The 19,520-nt window shown below is 37.0% G+C and overlaps 1 protein-coding gene across 2 annotated transcripts in view; it reads right to left on the bottom strand.

The window, feature by feature from the left end:
• Nucleotides 1-18,825, bottom strand: part of LOC116252842 (protein SUPPRESSOR OF GENE SILENCING 3 homolog) — a 28,514-nt gene extending 9,689 nt beyond the window's left edge. The window contains exons 1-5 of one of the 2 annotated variants that reach the window (XM_031627415.2): nucleotides 17,102-18,810; nucleotides 15,189-15,483; nucleotides 14,813-15,057; nucleotides 14,470-14,672; nucleotides 8,177-8,633 (exon numbers count right to left, since the gene is read on the bottom strand). In XM_031627415.2, the coding sequence (XP_031483275.1) occupies nucleotides 8,390-8,633; nucleotides 14,470-14,672; nucleotides 14,813-15,057; nucleotides 15,189-15,483; nucleotides 17,102-17,935 (1,821 nt within the window). In that variant the 5' untranslated portion in view covers nucleotides 17,936-18,810 and the 3' untranslated portion in view covers nucleotides 8,177-8,389. Of the gene's footprint in view, nucleotides 1-8,176; nucleotides 8,634-14,469; nucleotides 14,673-14,812; nucleotides 15,058-15,188; nucleotides 15,484-17,101 lie in introns of those variants that run through there. The other variant, XM_050077498.1, reaches the window with a different exon arrangement.
• Nucleotides 18,826-19,520: the final 695 nt, after the last annotated feature.

The following is a 19,520-nucleotide window of genomic DNA, read 5'->3' as shown; positions in this document are numbered from 1 at the left end:
GACGAGAGGGTAGGGCGAGAGAGAGAGGGTAGGGCCAGAGAAAAGGAGCACGAGAGAGAGGGTAGGGCCAGAGAGAAGGGGCGCTCGGGCCAAACTAATAGTTTTTGAATTTTTACATGAAAAAACAAAAAATCAGTCGATTGGGGTAGGGCCATGGCCCAGGCGGCCCCCTCTCCTTCCGCCCATGGTCTCATGCACATGCATATGTAATATTTGAGCATGAAATAATGTAAGATCACATTCGGTGTATGATTGTTAAAAGAGACTGCAAAAATGGCAGGATGCTGCACCCTTCCCTCCCTCTTAGTATATGCTGATCGATTGAGAGTTTATGGTTCTCCAAACCCAAGTAAAGCATTGATGGTGTTCCCTATGCTGAAATGTCCTCCATCAACATGCAATAGTCTGCTAGTTGTCCTTGCCACAAATTCCCTATCTTCAACACGATCTGGTTGCATCGCCCTTGCCTTTAGCGGGTAGCCGATGTTCTTCCTCTTTGTCCTCAGTTATATTTATCTTTTGCCAAGTGTTTCCACGTGATCAGTGGGTTAATTGAGACATGATAATCCTGCATGCACGATTTCACAGCCCATGTCTCTCTCTCTCTTTCTCTCTCTCTCTCTCTCCCTCTCTCTCTAAGCCCTGTGTGTCACACAGATTTTTTGCTGCACTTGCTTTGTTGTCATTGTTACAAGGGTTCGAGTTCAACCCTTCATGCTACAAATTCAATTTCATCGCAGGTTTCTTAGTTGCCTTCTCATTTTCTTTGGCAGGACATTCATACACGTTTGTGCTTACTTTCTATGTTTACTAGTTAAACTATGAGGTTTGCTCCCCATTTCTTGTGATCATTTGTTTAGCTTTCAATATGATTGTTTTGGGGAACGACTTGACTCTAATTTTATGCCTTTCATTTGTTTTTTTGCTCTCTGTCGTGCCCTGATAGGATGTTGTTTAATTCTTAAGACCTCAAAGTTAGTGACAGTCGTGAGTTGAACACATGTTTTGCATCTCTTGGCATAATTTATTTGGGTTGTCTAGATGGTCCATTGATTCACTACTCTCTGTAAGTCACATTGTATCCATTATGCTCATATATTTGTCTTTTTCAAGATAGGTGTATTATGTTTGACAGTGAATGCTTCATAGCTTGGTGCTCTAAGGCTTTTCGATCTTTGAAAATTTGCTTGCTACATGGTTGTGTCTGATTTCAGTGAAGTCAGTCTCATCTGTGCCACACATTTTAGCAAGATATCCAACTTCATGGGAATGACCAGGAGGTGTCATTTCCTAAGCCTAAATTGTCATAAAATGAGATTTTACTTGCAAAAAGCGATGGACCATGTTGGGCTTGTGATAACACGTCCAAAAATGGCTAATCAGACAGGCATCGAGATTCTTGTGAGACATGGAAATCCTCAAACTAAGAAAATGAAGCTTCCAGGGTGCTCTAGAGTGTTGTGTTGTCAAATGGAAAAAAAGTATGCTGACCACACTATCTTTTTTAAAATAAAAACACGGTGTTCTTGAACTATATATAAGAATATGTGTTTGAAGAACACAATATATTTTTCTTCGAGCACTTTCTTTCATAACCTTTTTATATTCTAAAAAGAATTTTGTTAATGGTAATTTTGTGAGGAAAACCAACTGATATAAACCCCCCATCTTACTTATGTTAAGTTTCATATTCTGGAGCTATGTCATAGTGGTATGTGGGGGAAGCCGGAGGCCCACGTACCCGTGCCGGCTTACCGGCATACCAGTATGGCAAAACTGTACGATTGGGTATGTTTGGATTGGTTTCAAGTCTAAACTGATCCAAACCACAAAAAAAAAACTGTCTTAGTCTATTTATGTTTTTTTAGGAGATTATATGTAAGAATTATGAAATGAACATTGTCTTAAGGATGTGATGATACCAGTTTTGCTTTTTACAGTTAAAAATATATAATTACCATCATAATGCCGTACCAAAATTGGCAAAAAATGCTGCAGTCGCTTCTTCGTATCCGTACCCGTACCTATGTGACATAGTTCTGGAAATGTTTCTGTATTATCAAAACTGTTGATTTTTTGTTTTTTTTAAGCTATCCGGAAAATTTTATGCCCTAGAGTTGCAATCAACACATAAACATTCATGTTGCAGGAATCAACAAACAAAGATACTAGCGACTCAAAGGTTTATAACCAGGATTATTCTCAAAATCTCTACGTTGGATTGTGCATGGTTTCATATAAATTGGCGTGTTTTGACTGGTCTGTCATAAACGGCGCCGGTGGGCTCACTCGTTCATGGTCAACACTAATCTTGGTCAAAAAGTGCTTGCAATTTGGATTTCCAAAGTGACTGTGAATCCAGACTTTTCAGAGCCGACTTCGATCAAAGGCAATTTTGTCAAAGGCAGATGCATATGATGAGTTACTTACGATGCTTGAAATCTGTAATGCTGGCATTGGCTTGACTGTTGACAGTTTTAGTACCATGGAGCAAGAGCGAGAGTATTTTTGCTGGCTCAGATGTTCTTTCAACGTATTTAATAAGATTTTTTCTTTTATAATATGTTGATTGTAAGTTTCTCATGTGTAGAGAGAAAAAAAGAAAGAGAGAGTGAATACTTTTGTTTGCCTATATTTTAATATGTTTTAAAAAATATTTTCTGTGTCATATGTAAATTGTTTATTGAGAGAAAGGAAGAGTATTATTATTAGTTCACATGTTTTCATTTTTTTATCATGTATTTTAGAGAGAGAGGGGGGAAGAGAGTGAAAGAGAGATTAAAAAAAAAAGAGAAATAAATATAGAAAAATGCAAAACTTGTGTTAATTTGTCCGTCCAATTATTTAAACTAACGGTTGACAAAACAAGCTGAAAATTTTGTCGTCATAAGCAAACATTGAACAGAATCACAACATGTCCATATGAACAATAACTCTTTGTAATTTTGTTCAGTTTTTGTTTATAAAAAACGAAAATTTTCACTTGTCTTGTTGGCCGCTTGGACATATTTAATACATGTTTTGCGTTTTTCTCTTTTTACCTCTCACTCTCTAAAACAAATAACAAAACATATGAAATAACAAAAATACTCATTTATTTTCTCAACAAAAAAGTTACTATGGCTAAAGAAAATATTTCTGAAAACATATTAAAAATCTAAATACAAAAAAAATACTTTTTCTTTTACATGAGACACTTAAAATCTAAATGGAATGAAAGAAAATACCAATAAAATATGTAAAAAAAACATTTAAGCCAACAAAAGGACACTCTTTCTTGCTCTTTCTATCTCTATAAATACAAACCTAAAATATTCCAGCCAAACAAGTTGTTGTCCATATCTTTATATGCTTATCATGATAAATTATGATTGTACATGCCTTTATAAAAGGTTGTTGGATAGTCCAAAAGCTTACAATTTATTAATATTAACGACACTCTTACTTGCCTAGGATGTCATGAAAAATTATGTTTTTACGTTATTTGAAAAAATTTATTTATTTTGTTGCAGGAGCTAACGGAGATAAATCAAGAGCATGCAATTTATTGATAGATGTTCTTGTCATGAAAAATTACATTTTTACATGTTTTGATAGAAAGTGTTTGTTTAGAAAGGGAGATAACTGACATATACTAAAAGGGTTGTTCGGTAATGAGAACAGTTTGTAATTATTCCATGAATATACTTCAAAAATTGAAACACATTACTGCAACATTTTTTAAGGTGTTTCCTGAATCTATCACATTCTTTGAGGCAGACTCATAAACAATTACAAACTGTTTTCTTTGCCAAACTATCTCTAAAGATTTAGATTTATTGGAAAATTATGATTAAGTTGCATAAGAACAAATCGGTTCTGATACTTATAAGATATTTAGTTTTATTTCTTAAATGGTGAACATGGTCATGAGTTCAAACCCATGTTTAATTTTTCCAAGAATGATTCGGAAAATCGGTTTCTGGTTCAATTTTTTTTTGGATTATGCTATTTAAAGTTTGTAGATAAAGTTTGGTAGACTCAAATCCGATCTTATTGCAGTCTCCATGTAGGTGGGTTGCTTTGGGCTGCGGAGGCGGGAGCTTTCCCTTGTGCACCTAAAAACCACCATCATTTTGGAGATATCCATTTCTTTCTCTCTTCATCTCCACGGCACCCATCTTATTCTGATTCGCATACAATGTACAGGAGGAGCTCGCTTGCAGTACTACATTTATAAGATGGATGAACTTTGATAGAATTTTAAAATCAACTGTTTCCGATCTGATAATGGAACTAAATACAAGAACCCTAATTTCAATTTTTTTTTGTTGAACATGGCAGAAAGCATCAAATATCATGTCGTGCTCATGCTCTACAACAAAATGGTGTGTTTGAAAGGAAGAAGAAGAATATGCATCTATTACCTTCTTGTTTCAAATGATTATTAAGTGTTTATTGTAGCCACTACATGCTATATCATTAATAGAATTCCCTGTAAGCATCTAAATTGGAAGTCCCATTAAGGTTCCTACTGGTGCCTCAAGCTTGATCACCTTCAGGTTTTTGGGTTGTCGTATACGTTTGGCTATATCAATAAAAGAGAAATAATTTGAGTCTTCGGTCTATCAAATGCATCTTCAACAGTTACAACTCAAGCAGCAAAGTGTATATATGATATAATCTAGTCTTTAAGAGCGTTTCTATTTTCCTTTATGTTCAATTCAATGAAAATCAATTCCTTCTTTGATACTGAATGATCTTTAAAAAGCCCAGGGGAAGCACCGTACATCTGGTTTACATATACTTATTTAGTGCTAGTAGTCAACGAGGAGGCACCTAGTTATCATGAGACCCCAATTGCAAACGATCACCCAACTCAAGCTGATAAGCCTACTAACATCAATCCCAAAAGATCCAAAGAGCTAGATGTATCCCAAGACACCTTCCTTACAATGAAATCTACTCGGTTGGACCCTTTTCCATGTAGCAATTACTTGAGTTATGATAGAATATCAACCAAACATGCTATGTTCATCAGCAATCTTCACAAAATTCAAGAGCTTAGAATATTTTCACGAGGCCAAACTAGATCCAGGATGAAGAATTAAAAGCTGCTCCAAAAGGTGTTTGACATAGTCAAATGTAAATGGCACTACAAGTTCAAGTGCAAGATTCACAAAACTATAGAAAGCTACAACATCAGACTGGTCGCTAAGGGATTGAAGGAGCTAAACTACAAACAAGACCTTTGCCCCAATACGAAAATGAATACTATGAAAATCCTACGCTCTATTCCCCACAATCAGAACTGGAGTCCATAGAGATATCAAAAATGCATTTCTTCAAGGAGAGCTGAATGAAGTGATCTATGTCACTCCCCCAGGACACCCTAAATAAGGTAGAAACTGCTCGTTTGCAGGCCCAATGAAGCCACGTATAGCTTGAAGCAGTCTCTAAGAGGTACATGAAGATGGCTACTATCTTGAAGAAAATGGGTACAAAAAGTGCCACCCCGATAACACCTTATTCATCAGAAGAATGAAAGGGTGTATCACCGTCATCCTAATTTAAGCCGATGATATTGTGGTAACCAGGAGTGGTCTTTGAGAATATTCAACGCTTCAAGAAGTTTCTCAAGATGATTTTTCGACATCAAAGATCTATGCAGGCGCAAGTACTTCTTTGGCATTGAAATTGCCCAATCGTGAAAATAAATATTTTGTGTCGAAGGAAGGATGCTCTAAATATCTTGAAAAGATTGTGAAAATTTACGCTTGGCATGTAGACACTTAATGGAAACTAATGTCAAACTTGGTACCTGTATAGAATTTGTTTGATCAGGAGTATTGTCTCTCATATCATTAAATACTGAGCTAGAGTGCTGCGACTATCTCACGGAACGGTTCAAAGCTTGGACAAAGAAAGTGTTGACGAGCTCTGTTTGATCCAATACGGAAGGCCATCGTCATCCCCACAACATTAGATGGAAGATGCTATGCGACCGTTATGGAAAGGAGGTATCGACATTGAGGACTTACATATCCTTAACTAGGCCATGTTTTTTTTTTTTTAATTTACATCTTAGAAAATTTTTTGTCCTATATAAAAATTTTAAAAATTGATATTTTGGCCCATGCCAAAACTTTAATTTGGCCCCCTCAAGAAAAAAATGATATTCTGAATCACTGTTCTTTCAGGGTTTATTGTGGCAAGTCCTTATGGGCAGGCTTCACAGAATGTGATTCTTTGGGCTTGGTCAGAGATTGACCACCACGTCCAATGGATCCCCGAAGATGGGAGGAGCATTAGCTTCTGGTTCGATTGGTGGGGTTGGGGTATTATTAATAGGTGGCTGAATGGGCCTCATTTTTTGATAAAACTATAGCCCAAATTAGGTTTGAAGAAGATCAAGTAAGGGTTAAATATGAGCAGTCTGGGGTTTTCTCATGTCTTAGATGCTTTGCAGCTAACCGTGGAGGCGGACACTCTTCGGTGGGGCGATAGGAATGCCTCTACTCTCTTGAGCATAGATATTTACGACCGGATCAGGAACACGAGAACTCATTTGCTTTCTTCATTACAGATAGGTCAAAGCCGTTTGGAAATGAATTAGGACCAAATTCAAAAGAGGCCTTCCGATAGAGGATGACGTGATCGATACTATGGCCAAGCAGAAGGACAGCAGTTTTCACATAGTATGGAAGTTTTCACATAGTATGGAAATAGGACGTTTGGAAGGCAATTCTACCTTTGGTAATTGGTGATGTGTAAAAAATCTGGAATCGGCTTAGACATGGGGAATCTATTTATCTATCTGGGATAAGCCTTTGATTAATCAGTGCTATGCTTTGGTTCGCTAAGGGGGTAGAAGTGGATGATGGCAGACTCGTTCCCCCTTCAACTTTTTGTGCTCATCCAGTGGTCCTGCACCATTGCTTTAAAATTGCCTATGGCATTCTCAGTCCAAATATGGAGTTTGGTGCTGCAGCTGTTGCGACCCTAAGGCAGTTCAATTTTCACAGCTACCAGAATTTCTTATTGATGAGATTGCTCTCAGGCTCATGAACCAAACTAATTCAATTCACCTCACAGTTGGACCTCGTTATTGGATATCGCACATTAAAGACATGTTTGTTCAACCTCGCAACGCTGAAACGTCAAACTTCCTTTTGTCTGCTGCAGGAACTCTGTTAGGATCCTTGACATCAATCCTTCGTGTCAAGTGGCTGCCCTTTTACTGAAGTCGTGCCCTGTAGGGTCCAAACTTTTTTGAGATACTATGCCCACTTAATTTGGGCAGTTTCCGTTGTTGTTCACTGTATATAGCCAATTTTTTGTTAAATAAAATTTTGGGGTGAGCCAAAGGTCAACAGAAAGAGGAGCCAAAGGTCAACCAAGAAAGATTTCAATGCCTTGTGCTTTATATATTTGACGTCAGCTGCTGTACAAGCAAAATCCAAGATGTCACGTGAATGTTGTTGATCTACCATCAATAATGAATAGAAGATGAGATGATGGAGAAAGTGCTAAATTACTATGAAGTTAGGAGAAGCAAGAACGGAGGAAAATTTGGAACAAAAACGCCAAAAAATGAATAATGGAAAACCAAAGAGAAATATGAGGAAGTCCAACTTGAGGGCGTTAATCATTTTTACTTGTTACGTCATCTTACTGTAGAATATCTTTTGTTAGACAAACAAAAGTGTAACTTCAGGGGTGGTAACAAAAATCAGAGTTGTTTTCAATAATATAGAAACCTTAAATATGTCACCCACTATTAGCAAAACATTATCTCATTGTGAAATTCCCTTCCTTATAGCAATATCAAATTCTGACTAGAGGCAAAGTGAGTTAAATAAACCATGATAAGCATGTGTGAGGAAAGTACAAGATAGATCAATGTGTTTAACAAATTTATAAATTTAATCCCAATCAAATATGAGTGCAATTACCCTAGTAACATTGTCAAGAATAAATAATACATCTAGCTGTCATACAGTGAAAGTAGACAATCATTACTGCAAAGTGCATTTTGCAGAAAAAATTAGTCTATGAAACTAATGTCAAATCTCATACTTCATTTCACTTACTACTCTTTACAGGTAAAGAAGACTGATACCACATTAGCTAAAGACTAAAATCAGATCCACCAAACATTCCACATTAGATGATAACTGAACTCTCTCTCTCCAAATGAAAAGGAAAAGCAAGCTCTGCATTATCAGAAGGAAATGTCAAAGTAGCATGTAATACCTTATGCAGGTTAGACAAGCATGACGATAACAAGGATTTGATCAATCTAAAGCTCCACGAGATGTCTTACAGAAGCAGAAAATAAGTTGCTGGTCATCCAAAGATAAAAGGGTTAAATGAGTCTTCACCAACATTATTCAACTTACTTACATTATTAAGTTGAATTAGAACCACGGATTGCTTTCCGGGTCATCTCCATATACTTCTCCTGCAGCTCATTTCTCTCCTTGGCCATCAGCTTCTCCAACTCCATTTTTGCTTCTAAATTTTGTAGTTTAACCTTTTGAAGCTTATGACGATGCTCCTCCAAGATAGCCTTTCTTTCACACTCAAATTCCTCCAAATCTTTGAAATTCATCTCCGCTTCATTTCCCTGCCTTGCCACCTCTTCCTCAATCCTGTGGCAGTAAGTTGTAACCACATGATTTATGCCATTGTCAGAACCCACAATGAAACAAGCAAACACAAGCATTTTGGCTTACCAAACCAAGTAAACAAATTAATATTCGATTTTTATATTGAGAAGCATCAGAACTGAATCTAAAAGAAAGTCAGATTTTAAAATTAAAAGCATGAAAATTGACTCAAAGGCTACTATGTATCAAACAACAATCTCGTGGTCGTCAGTTGAACCAGGGCACTAAGCCACATTATGGTGTGTACCACATCCCTCCTGATAGTGTTTGCTTACAAAAATTACACCATTGCCACGTGGGATCCATCATTATATCTTTAACAAAACAAGTAAAAACCTAATATTAACTGTAAGAAATAAGAGAAATCAACAATCGAATGGTGAAAATGAGTAATTTTTTTTTACCTTTTTGATGTTAGAAACCTAAAATCCCTCTTTCTCCAAGCCCTGCGTCATTCCCACCACGAGAAAACTTTCTCCATAAGAGAGTTTTCCCCAAATCGATGATTTCTTAGCAATTTTTTGTAAAAACTAGCAAAACCTCTCCCTCCCACAGCTCTTAGAGTGTTTAGAAAGGAGGGGAAGCGAGGGACGTTTAAAAATATACATGCAAAAAATGTGGACCCTTTTTGCATTTTTAGCCCATATCATATGATACGGGGAAGTATCATATGATATGGGCGATACACTTATTGTTCATGAGCATATCATGTATAGTAAGTATAACGTATAGGTTTTCTAAACATATACAGTACATATTGTATGATGCAGATAACATTAGTTATATTACTAAAAGAACCAATAGTTGACAGAACAGTCTTGGAAGTGTATTTCAACTATCCCATTCATATCCCACACTGCCATGCAAAACATAGGACATACTATTTGCTAAACCATGATCAGAGGTAGTTTGGTACTATTATGATTGTTTATTAATTTATGAAAATGGCACAGCATTTTAACAAGTTTTAATGGTTTCTTGTCGAATAGGGTTATTTAGGTCACTCAAAATGTCACACACATGGCAGATAGATGAAATTCTTCCAGCTGCTAGCCATTCTTGGTATATGTTCTTATTAAAAATAAAGTTAGACAATTTCAATGACATCATGGACATGTCACCATTAATTAATGCCACATTTTAAGGATTAATACTCTCTCTCTCTCTCTCTCTCTCTCTCTCTCTCTCTTTCTATTAAGTTAAGCTACAACCTCTCCCTACGGACAATGGTGGCATTTAGAGTGCAGACACTGCTTACATCAACTAATTCATGTCTAAAGGATTAAATTTTGAATATGTCTAGTTCCTTTTTCAGTACTACCATTTCTAGTGACTTGCAGATCAACCATTGTTTACCAACCTTTAAAAAATATGGCTAAACTAACTTTACTTCAAAATCTTAAGTTTAAACATTTGGTCAGGGTAAGCTCTCCACTCATGTTTCATACGTTAACTTAAATTTGGCTCTGTAAAGCCAGCACACTTCCTGAGACAGCAAAGAGTAGTTCACCAGATAATAGAACCTGTTTGGATACCACGTAAATCTGGAACCAAACTTTGAGAAAACAAAGAGATCTTCAGATGATCTTGACAAAACTTCAAGCTAAAAAATTTAAGGTACTTGCAAAACATGCAGAAAACACAAATATCAGTGAATGAAACTGTATATCATAAAAAAGTCACTATGAGCACAAAAAACACTTACCAAACAAGAACAATCATAACCCCCATCTCTACAAAGAGTGGGGATTGCCACTACAAAAGCTGTTGCTTCATTGACAAAATAGTCAAAATAAACATAAAAAGTCAGAAACAAAGAAATACCTAATATATAGGGGAATTGGATTTTACCATCAAACCGACCACCCATTTTGCTTGGAACATGGCTGTGGAACCCAAATATTTGAAATAACCTAAATTATATGATTCAAAAAAATCATTCAAACTTGTTTTGTGGATCCAACTTTATGAGGTTCAAAACTCAATAGTTTGTGGGCTTTTGGGCATACATACGAATTTTGCATGCTTTTTTTTAATAATATATTTTTTGTACAGTTGGTGGCTGTGGTTGGATTTTGGAACACAATGGCCACAATGGAAAGTGGCTGGACGAGCACAAGAAGTCCTACAACTGGACCCCAAATCTGAGTCCCCCAGACAGTGGTGTTTGAAACGAATCAAACAAATTTAATTTCCATTTTTTAAATTTTTATTTAAAAAGAAGTAATGTTTTTCTTATATACAGATAGGATTTATAAGTTAAAAAATGACGTCTACATGGTAACCTCTCAAAAATAAACTCACAGTTATAGAGCTAGGCACTGGGCTGGGACAACCAGTTAAAGGCCCAGCAGTCCCTTATGGGCCGGAACAAAGCCCACCCTTTGCCCAGGAAACAAACAAGCTGGCCACGCCATACATTATGCAGGACATGGATCAAATAAGATGTCCAGTATTGGCATGATCCAAGCTAAATAGATCGGGTCAAATCCAAGTGATAAAGAAACCTTCATTTTTATCAATTTTTCAAGAAAAATATTATCCTCCATGTTACAATTTCTAAATATTCACTTAAACCTGTCATTCTTAACAAAGCTCAACAAATCCAATATGTAAAAGAAAAAATCACGGCCATGACTATATACTATATATATATATATATATATATATATAGGTAAGTACCATACCCTTGGATGGTTAAGAAAAAAACAAGGAGAAAAAGTTGTTAATAAATTCTAGATGAATAAAGTATCCTATCTCCTTTTTCTCCTTATTTTTCTCTCAAGCAGCCATCCTGAGAAGATCAACAACTAAAATGATTATTTACGGGTTTAGCACCTAGGGAACTAGTAGCCACAATTTCTCTCTCTTTCTCTCTCTCTCTCTCTCTCTCTCTCTCTCTCTCTGTATATATATATATATAAAATTGGTAAATAACAGATCATTTGGGTAAGAGATAAAAACAAGACCATCTAAATTTGTGTTGAAAATTATTTTAAACAAAATATGAACATTTTATTGCATTCATACACACTAATTTAAGATAGATCATGTTTTAGTTCAAGTTATTTTTGTAGAAAATTTGACTTCTCTTTCGTCACAAAACAGATCATTTGGGTAAGAGATAAAAACCAGACCATCTAAATTTGTGTTGAAAATTATTTTAAACAAAATATGAACATTTTATTGCATTCATACACACTAATTTAAGATAGATCATGTTTCAGTTCAAGTTATTTTTGAAGAAAATTTGACTTCTCTTTCGTCACAAATTTTGATAATATAAGAGCCGTTCATTTAAAAAAAAACATTACTAAAGTAAGAGAATGACTAACTTAATACATATCCCTCAAAGATTGTTTTTAATATCATTTCTATAAAAGTAGAATCGTAGATTACCAAAAAAAATGCATTAATAATTATTTTTGAGCCTGGTTCTTGCCCCTTACTAAAGTGGGGTGTATATATATAATATATTATGCACCACATTTTGGCACACCATCATACATAATGATAAGGACATGAAAAAGCACCTATACCCACTTATAAAAAAATTATTTTTCATAAATGATATGCCTTGTTTTGCAGCCAACCATATAAATATAATTTACATACATTTTTTAATAAAAAACAAGTTTTAGATTGTGCAAATCTAGCATAAACACAGGAAGCTTTACATCTTGAAAAATCAATGGCCTACAATGTATGCACCTTCAAAAGTTGACAAATTCATGTTTTTGCACCCAAAAGAGGTAAATTAAAGCACCATTTGTGTCCAATAAATCATTCCAATTGTATATATAAGATCTTATTGCAATAATACAGTTTCTTACTGTTGAATTGTGGACATATTAAGACCATTGTCAAAATATTGTTTTCGGGTATAAAATGGTGAGGTCTTTGCTTGGTATAATACAGCAAAGTTGTTTTTCTCGAGAAAGAGATGACTAAGCTTGTAACCTTCATTAAAAAATGTAAATGTATCCCAATAAATTTGATGTCCTTTAAAAAAGACTTCAAGTTTCTGATATCCTTAAAAGGGAGAGAAAGAGAGAAAGAGAAAGAAAGAGGGGAAAATGGAAAGAGAGAAATCAGAGGGAAAGGGGGGAAGGAAAGAAAGAAGAGGGAAAAGATGAGAAAAAAAAAACAAGAGAAAAAAAAGGAGCAGATGCAATCAGCAGGAGCCAACTCGGTCTGAGTCGAGTGCCATGTCGAAGGTGCCGCACCACGTTGATTCGGGTGCATCATCATTTTTGGTGTACCCATGTGACTTAGATTTCATCCAGTATAACTGGCCCAAATCAAATATCGTGAACAACATGAAGTGTTTAAACAAATTTTGCAGTAACTATTTTTTCTCCTATGCTCTGGGATGTTTAGTGCAAAATTGTGCGATCTCCTCTCTCCATTCATTGGTTCAACCTTTGTTCCTTCAAGGAGAGATGATGAGGGAACGGGGTGGGCCTATGGTACAGCTGTCAACTAGAGTGTTGTGTTTCCTGTCATTTGTTGTCCAAGAACTTAGCTCCCATGGGTACTTCAAGAAATGCATCTAATCTTTCACATAATAAAGCAAGATACAGTTACAAGATCTCTCACAGAGTCACAATGTCGACAGTTCTTAGATTGCTAAACTTATGCATGAACATGATATCATCTTACCATGGTTGGTAGCCTCATCATGTTATTAGCATCAGGAATTGATTTAAGAAATTCAGAAACCAGAATGCAAACCTTGTTAAAGAGTACAAGAAATTACATAATTAAAAACAATACAGAACAACAAGGTTATGCAAAGAGTAAAGATGATGTGAAATAACAGAAGTCAAGAATCATAAAGCTTATTAATACTAAAAAACTTCTTGCCTAATAGAGTTGTTAAATTGGCTAAAAATAACTTGAAAGCCTTGTCAAAGAACATGACCACAAAGTACAAGGCAACATTAAAGATGTTGCAAGATGACAAAAGATTTCAATATGCATTCAACAATAAAAGCTTGTTACTGCCTATTGGAGAGTCAAAATCAAGAATAACATGTTCTTATCCTTGAATTAAGAACATTTAAGACAAAATTAGGCACCTTAATGGAATAATCTGAACTAGATCAAAAAAAAAAATGCAAACTGAGACTCGTGATCTTTTTTCTAGTCCAAATCCTGCTTTTGAGATAAGCACACGAAATATGCACATGGTAGGACTACAAATTCACCTCATAGAATAGCACGATTCAGGACATAACAAGAATCCACAAGGAGCTATAGTGATGCACAACATTAAAAGTAGAGGCCTAGAGATACCCCACAAAAGGAGGATTCAATCTGATGATGAACAAAAGGGCGACATAAAATAAAACTGACAAATATCATCATAGAGATCTCTAACAAGTGGAAACTGGAAAGGAATTTTAGAACAGTTGCTATAAAATCATTCTGATTGAAATAAGCAACTCAAATTGCAAAACACTATGATCTAAATATAAAAAGAAAATGGATATACAGTAATTTCCAAACACAGAATGAAAGAGAATAAGAAGAAAAATAAATTTCTGAATGCAAGTCATCTGATCCATAGAACTAGAACATGGTAAACTCAAAAGGAGTCTCCCACAACCAAAACCAACCACCATTAGTGTAAAATGGCCATATTGGTCATAGAAGCCAAAGGGCATCATCGATTTTCATTTAGAAATTTGACATCTTGCTCCATTAGAGAAATTGCTTATCTGGATGTTCCAGTACAATTCCATGTGGCTTATCAATTATTGTGTAAAACGGGCAGCAAGCAGAAATATTTGAATTACAACTGAGAAGCAATTACCTAGCAAGTCTGTCTTGGTATTCCCTCTCTGTAAGGTCTGAACTCCTCACAAGCACATCCAGCTCATCTTCAAGTTGAACACAGCGATCTAAACACTTTGTGTTTAACAGGTCTTGCATCTTCTCAAGCACCTTTTCTTTCTTCTCCAATTCTTCAGTTAATTCTGCAACCACCCTCCCATAAGATTGGTCTAGATCATCCATCTGCCAAAAAAAACCCCATTATGCTATGATCACACATCAAACTTCTCATTGCTTCAAATAAAAAAACCATAAGGCAAATAAACAATCTAAATGCAAAAAATGAAAAATCGAGACCCTCAATTTTGTTTTCAGCAACTCACCCGCTTCTTAGTGTCTTCATGAAGTTCCATGTCCCTTCGTCTTAATTTTTTTATTTCCAGTTCATTTTTGTAAAGGTTTCTTTCCATAATGCTACAAGTTGCTTGTAGGGTTTTCTTAACTTCTTGGCTTTCCACATCTTTCTGCTGAAGTTTTAGTAGTTCATCATTATCTTCACCCATTTTCTTCAAATTCTCTACCACCATTGAATGATATGACTTAATCTCAAACTTCTGCTTCTGTTTGCCTGAAAAGATACTTCAGTTATAGACTTAGGGCATGCCCTTGATGCAAGATCAAAATGTATACATCAATTAAATGCAGATTCATGTGAATGACAATGATAAAAAAACCTAGTCAAATGGAATTTGGACAGACCTTTTGAATGCCTGTTAAAAAAATCCATATCCTCCTTTGAAGCAAGATATCCATACAACACACGTTTGCCCATAGAGAACATCCGTGCACGGTGACTTTCCCATTCAGCTCTTCCTCTACGCTCGTTAATGAAGTGCTTATGTAAGCGTTCAGCCTCCAAGAAGCCCATTGCTGAACTATCAAATCTAAGCAAAGCAAGACCACGATGACCTCCAGGTCCATATGCATTCTTTGCATTCCGAACCTTATAGCCTTTAAATAAGTCTTGGAGCTCTTCATTACGCATTCCAATCCACTGCAAGATTTAGATGATGAACAAAAAAGTTTATGGTTACCAATAGTTTTACACTATTATATCAAGTTCACATTGAACAACCAAACCATACTTGAAATTTCATGCTTAATAGATCAAGAGCATTGGTGGGTGGGTGGGTGGGTCTGTCAAAAGACAGAGAGGGAAGAGGGGCATAACCTACAGGGTCATATGCCTAACTTTGTAGATATGATCTTATGGTTGATATAGTAGGAAAAGAAAAACATAAAAAACAATAATCATAATAAACCTATGACCCAAATGGGTCATGCTAAAAGTCAAATGATTCAGCTAAGTTTAAACAATCCCTTGGTTACTTTTTTACTAGGAAACTGAATCAGAGATGTTGATTCGACAAGTTCTCAAGCACTTGTCTTCACCACACAAGAAAACGACTCTTTATTGAGCAGAAGTGAAGAACAAAAGCATAAGATGGTCATGACCCCATAGAACAATGCCTTGGCGTAGTCAGTCATCCAAATGCATGCAATGCATAGGTATACAGAGAAGCATCATTTTGTACAATCAAATGCAGTGTATGTTAGCTGGACATCTCAATCATAAGGTGCATTTTTTATCCTGAAATTGACTACAATGATAACGTCTCCATGTTTGAAACATAAATTGGACATCTTCTTTTCCTGTTCTGATGAATAGATTTGATCTTGTAAGGGTTCAAGTATTAATGGTCAAATAACTATTTTGTCTTATGGAATCCTATCAATACATTACAAAAACATGATTTTAATGTTCATGACTAAAGAACAGATGTTCAACTTCTGGCAGAATTAAAAAGCCAATCAGGCCATAAGTAACTACAAATTTTTTAGAAGTGTCACCACGCTGATTACCACAAGCATTTTGACCAAGATTCAGAATTAATATGTTAGAAGACATGTCAGCCCAAAATTGCATTAATCAATGGTTCAATTGCCATTGCATGCAAACCCATAGATGACAAGGACACAGTCATGCATCTTTGGGAGGCCGTATATCTGAATTTGTGATTTCAGAGTTTCTATTAATACACGTATAGATCCAATAACATTGTCCGAGTTACATGGGCTAATGTTTATACAACAAGTTCATGTCAAGGATCCATAATCCATTTTCCAAAACCATCACCTGTAGCTCACCGATCCTTTTACCTATTCTTCTCTGTCCGCCAACAAGGACCCAATAATTTTGCCTAAGCTCCCAACAAGCCTTCTTATAGGTCTGCCACCTAGTCCTGCAATAGCTCTCTTATCCTAACTATATATTAAAAGTTGCATCATAAGAAGAGCGCTTGGAATCAAATGACTGCACATTTTGATGAAAGATCACAGGACCAGGTATTCCAACAAAACATGGACTATAGAAAAAAAAAAAAGAATTAATCAGGATTATTAGCAGAAAAAAAAATTTCCCTTATTGACACATACGGACTTAGTTAAATACAATTATTGCCTTTTTAATAGACAAGACACCATCAGAATAATTGCCAAAAGCCAACACACTACCAACTCAACCACTTCTAGGAGGATATTCAAGAGAAGGAAAATAGAGCAGCACAGCATCAAAAGGCGAAAAACAATGGTAGTGGCTGTATTAAAGTTACCTTGCCATTCTCATCCCTTTCCAGTCTTGTGTTCTGCACTATGACCATTGGGGGCCAAACGATGTCATCATCGTTCACCTCTTGTGAGCTCTTCCACTTTACAAAAGGCTCCTCGTCCATGCGGACAACCAGCCGAGCCCCGCGTTGCTTCAGGTCACGCTCAAGAACCTCAGCAAACTTGCGGTGCAGCCTGACCCGCTTCGAACTCACACTCTTGGCGTGGTTCAACACGGACTGCACTCCTCTATACCATTCGATGGCACCGGCACCACCCTTGCAAGCCGGGCAGTGCAACCTGCAACTGCCCTCGTTTATCTGCTCGGTGCCCTGAGACTCGAGGAACTCGAAGAAGGCCCTGAACCGCTTGCTCTTCTTGAGAACCTCGGGTGTCACCTCCCTATCAGCCTCAGAATCATAATCGGTGTCGCTGAGGACGATGTCATCCTCGTCGCTGTCAGAGTCCTCCACTCTGGGCCGATTAGGGTTGTGAGAAACCGATTCACCTGATTGCTCAAAAGGAAGAATAGTATGGGATGGATCACCACCTGATCCGGAACTTCCCTCGCCACCCACGGGGTCGACCTGCTGCGTCGAAGCCGGAAACCGGCTCCTCCAGTGCAGTCCATTGGGGGGAGGTGCAGAGGCGGGTGCCGGGAACCTTTGAGGTTTATGCTCTGCCGGCCGAGAAAACCTCTGAGGCCGCTGAGCCCAGTCAGGGTTGGGGTGATCGAAAGGCTTCGGCTTGCGGTGAGGAGGTTGCCATGCTGCCGCCGCCGGACGGTGGGAAGGAGGATTAGCAGCGGAATGGGGGCGGGAATGGCTGTCGGCGAGCATGGCGAGGAGTCGGAGGAGGAGACCGACGCTCCACTACTCTGGCTGTCTTCCCCTCTTTCTTCTTCGGAATACAGAGAAGGTAGAGAGGGGAGCAAGGTGGTAAAGGGGAGGCCACGAGGGACATGAACTCCCCACTGGCCGTACATGGTGGTCCATGAGAGAGAGAGACTCCGATACAGTACGGCAGAAAAGCAAGAAGAAGAAGGAAAGCAAGCTCACGTGCTGACTGGCGACAGTTGCACGTGCTAAGGACGAGGGGCGAGATCGAAGAAAGAGAGAGAGAGAGAGAGAGTCTGCTGCCCCATGGTACAGCCTGAGAAGACTGGGAGCGCTGCGAACTGCCATCGTCATCAGTCACGCAACCCGATAATGAAGTAATCAAAACGAAAGCCTCTGCCACATTTTTCTTCTTAAAATTAGATAAAAGGTGGACATGGCTGCTTCGTTTTTCGATTTAAAATCAGGAAAAGAAGAGCAGCAACAGTGATTTTGCTTCTGTACATAGTACGTCTAGCAAATCGATGGATTCTGAACGAAAGATATCGACGCCCATGTCATCAGATTGTGATCTGCCCTCCACCAGACCACTCAAAATCGTCGGCCCTTCAGTAATAAGAGGGGTCACATTGTACGGCTTGTGAAAATCTGCAAGGATGAGAAGAAAAGTCGAAGCTTGCAGCTGCCACCGAGAAAAACGAAGAAAACCGTACAAGATGTTTTACATTTCTTCATTTCTTATGTGTTTCGGTGGCGTGACGAAAAACTTTTAAATTTCAATTAGAAAGACTAAAAACTTTCAAATTTCAACCAGAAAAAAAAAAAAAAACAAACAAACGCTCCAAAATTTTCACCCCCTTCCTTCTGCCTTGCAGTTTTGTAGCCTGCGAGGGTATCCTCTAACAGCCATCATCACGAGAAGAAGCCATCACGAGAAGAAGCCATGTCCATTTAATGCAAGCTCCATCTCCCAACGGGTTCATAGTTCCTTAGATTCCGTGTCTGAGCCGTCTTGGTCAAGAAACCATAGCGATGGTTCATTATTAGTAGGCAAAATTACTAGGCATACAGAAACCATAACGATGGTTCATTATTAGTAGGCAAAATTACTAGGCATACACAACATTGAGCTTAAGGCCCTATTTGCATGGATGAAAAAGAAAAGATTTTAATGAATGGAAAAGAAACGAAAAGAAAGATATGAAAATGAAGATGACGAAAAGGAAAATTATAAAAACTTGTTTAAATAAAAAAGAAAAAGTAGCGAAAGGAAATGTCAAAAGTGATGTTCGTTTAGTTGTGTAAAGGAACAGAAATGAAAATATTTATTTATGTTTATAATAATGCCCTCAACACTCATTATCAGTTTTGTTTAGTGTACAAATAATATATGTTGATTAGCGAACGAAGTAGTTATTTATTACAATCATTTATGTTAAATAATATAAATAAATTTAACAAACATAGCCTAGACTCTACATGTACTATATATACAGCAATTCCAAATGCTATTTCACCATGACCATCAATCCAGTTTCTTACTTTTCTTCTCAATACACTCCAAACTCCAAAGGTAGAATAGCTGATT

Source organism: Nymphaea colorata, chromosome 4, assembly GCF_008831285.2.
Source record: "Nymphaea colorata isolate Beijing-Zhang1983 chromosome 4, ASM883128v2, whole genome shotgun sequence".
NCBI lineage: Eukaryota > Viridiplantae > Streptophyta > Magnoliopsida > Nymphaeales > Nymphaeaceae > Nymphaea > Nymphaea colorata.
This window is presented reverse-complemented; position numbering and strand designations above follow the sequence as displayed.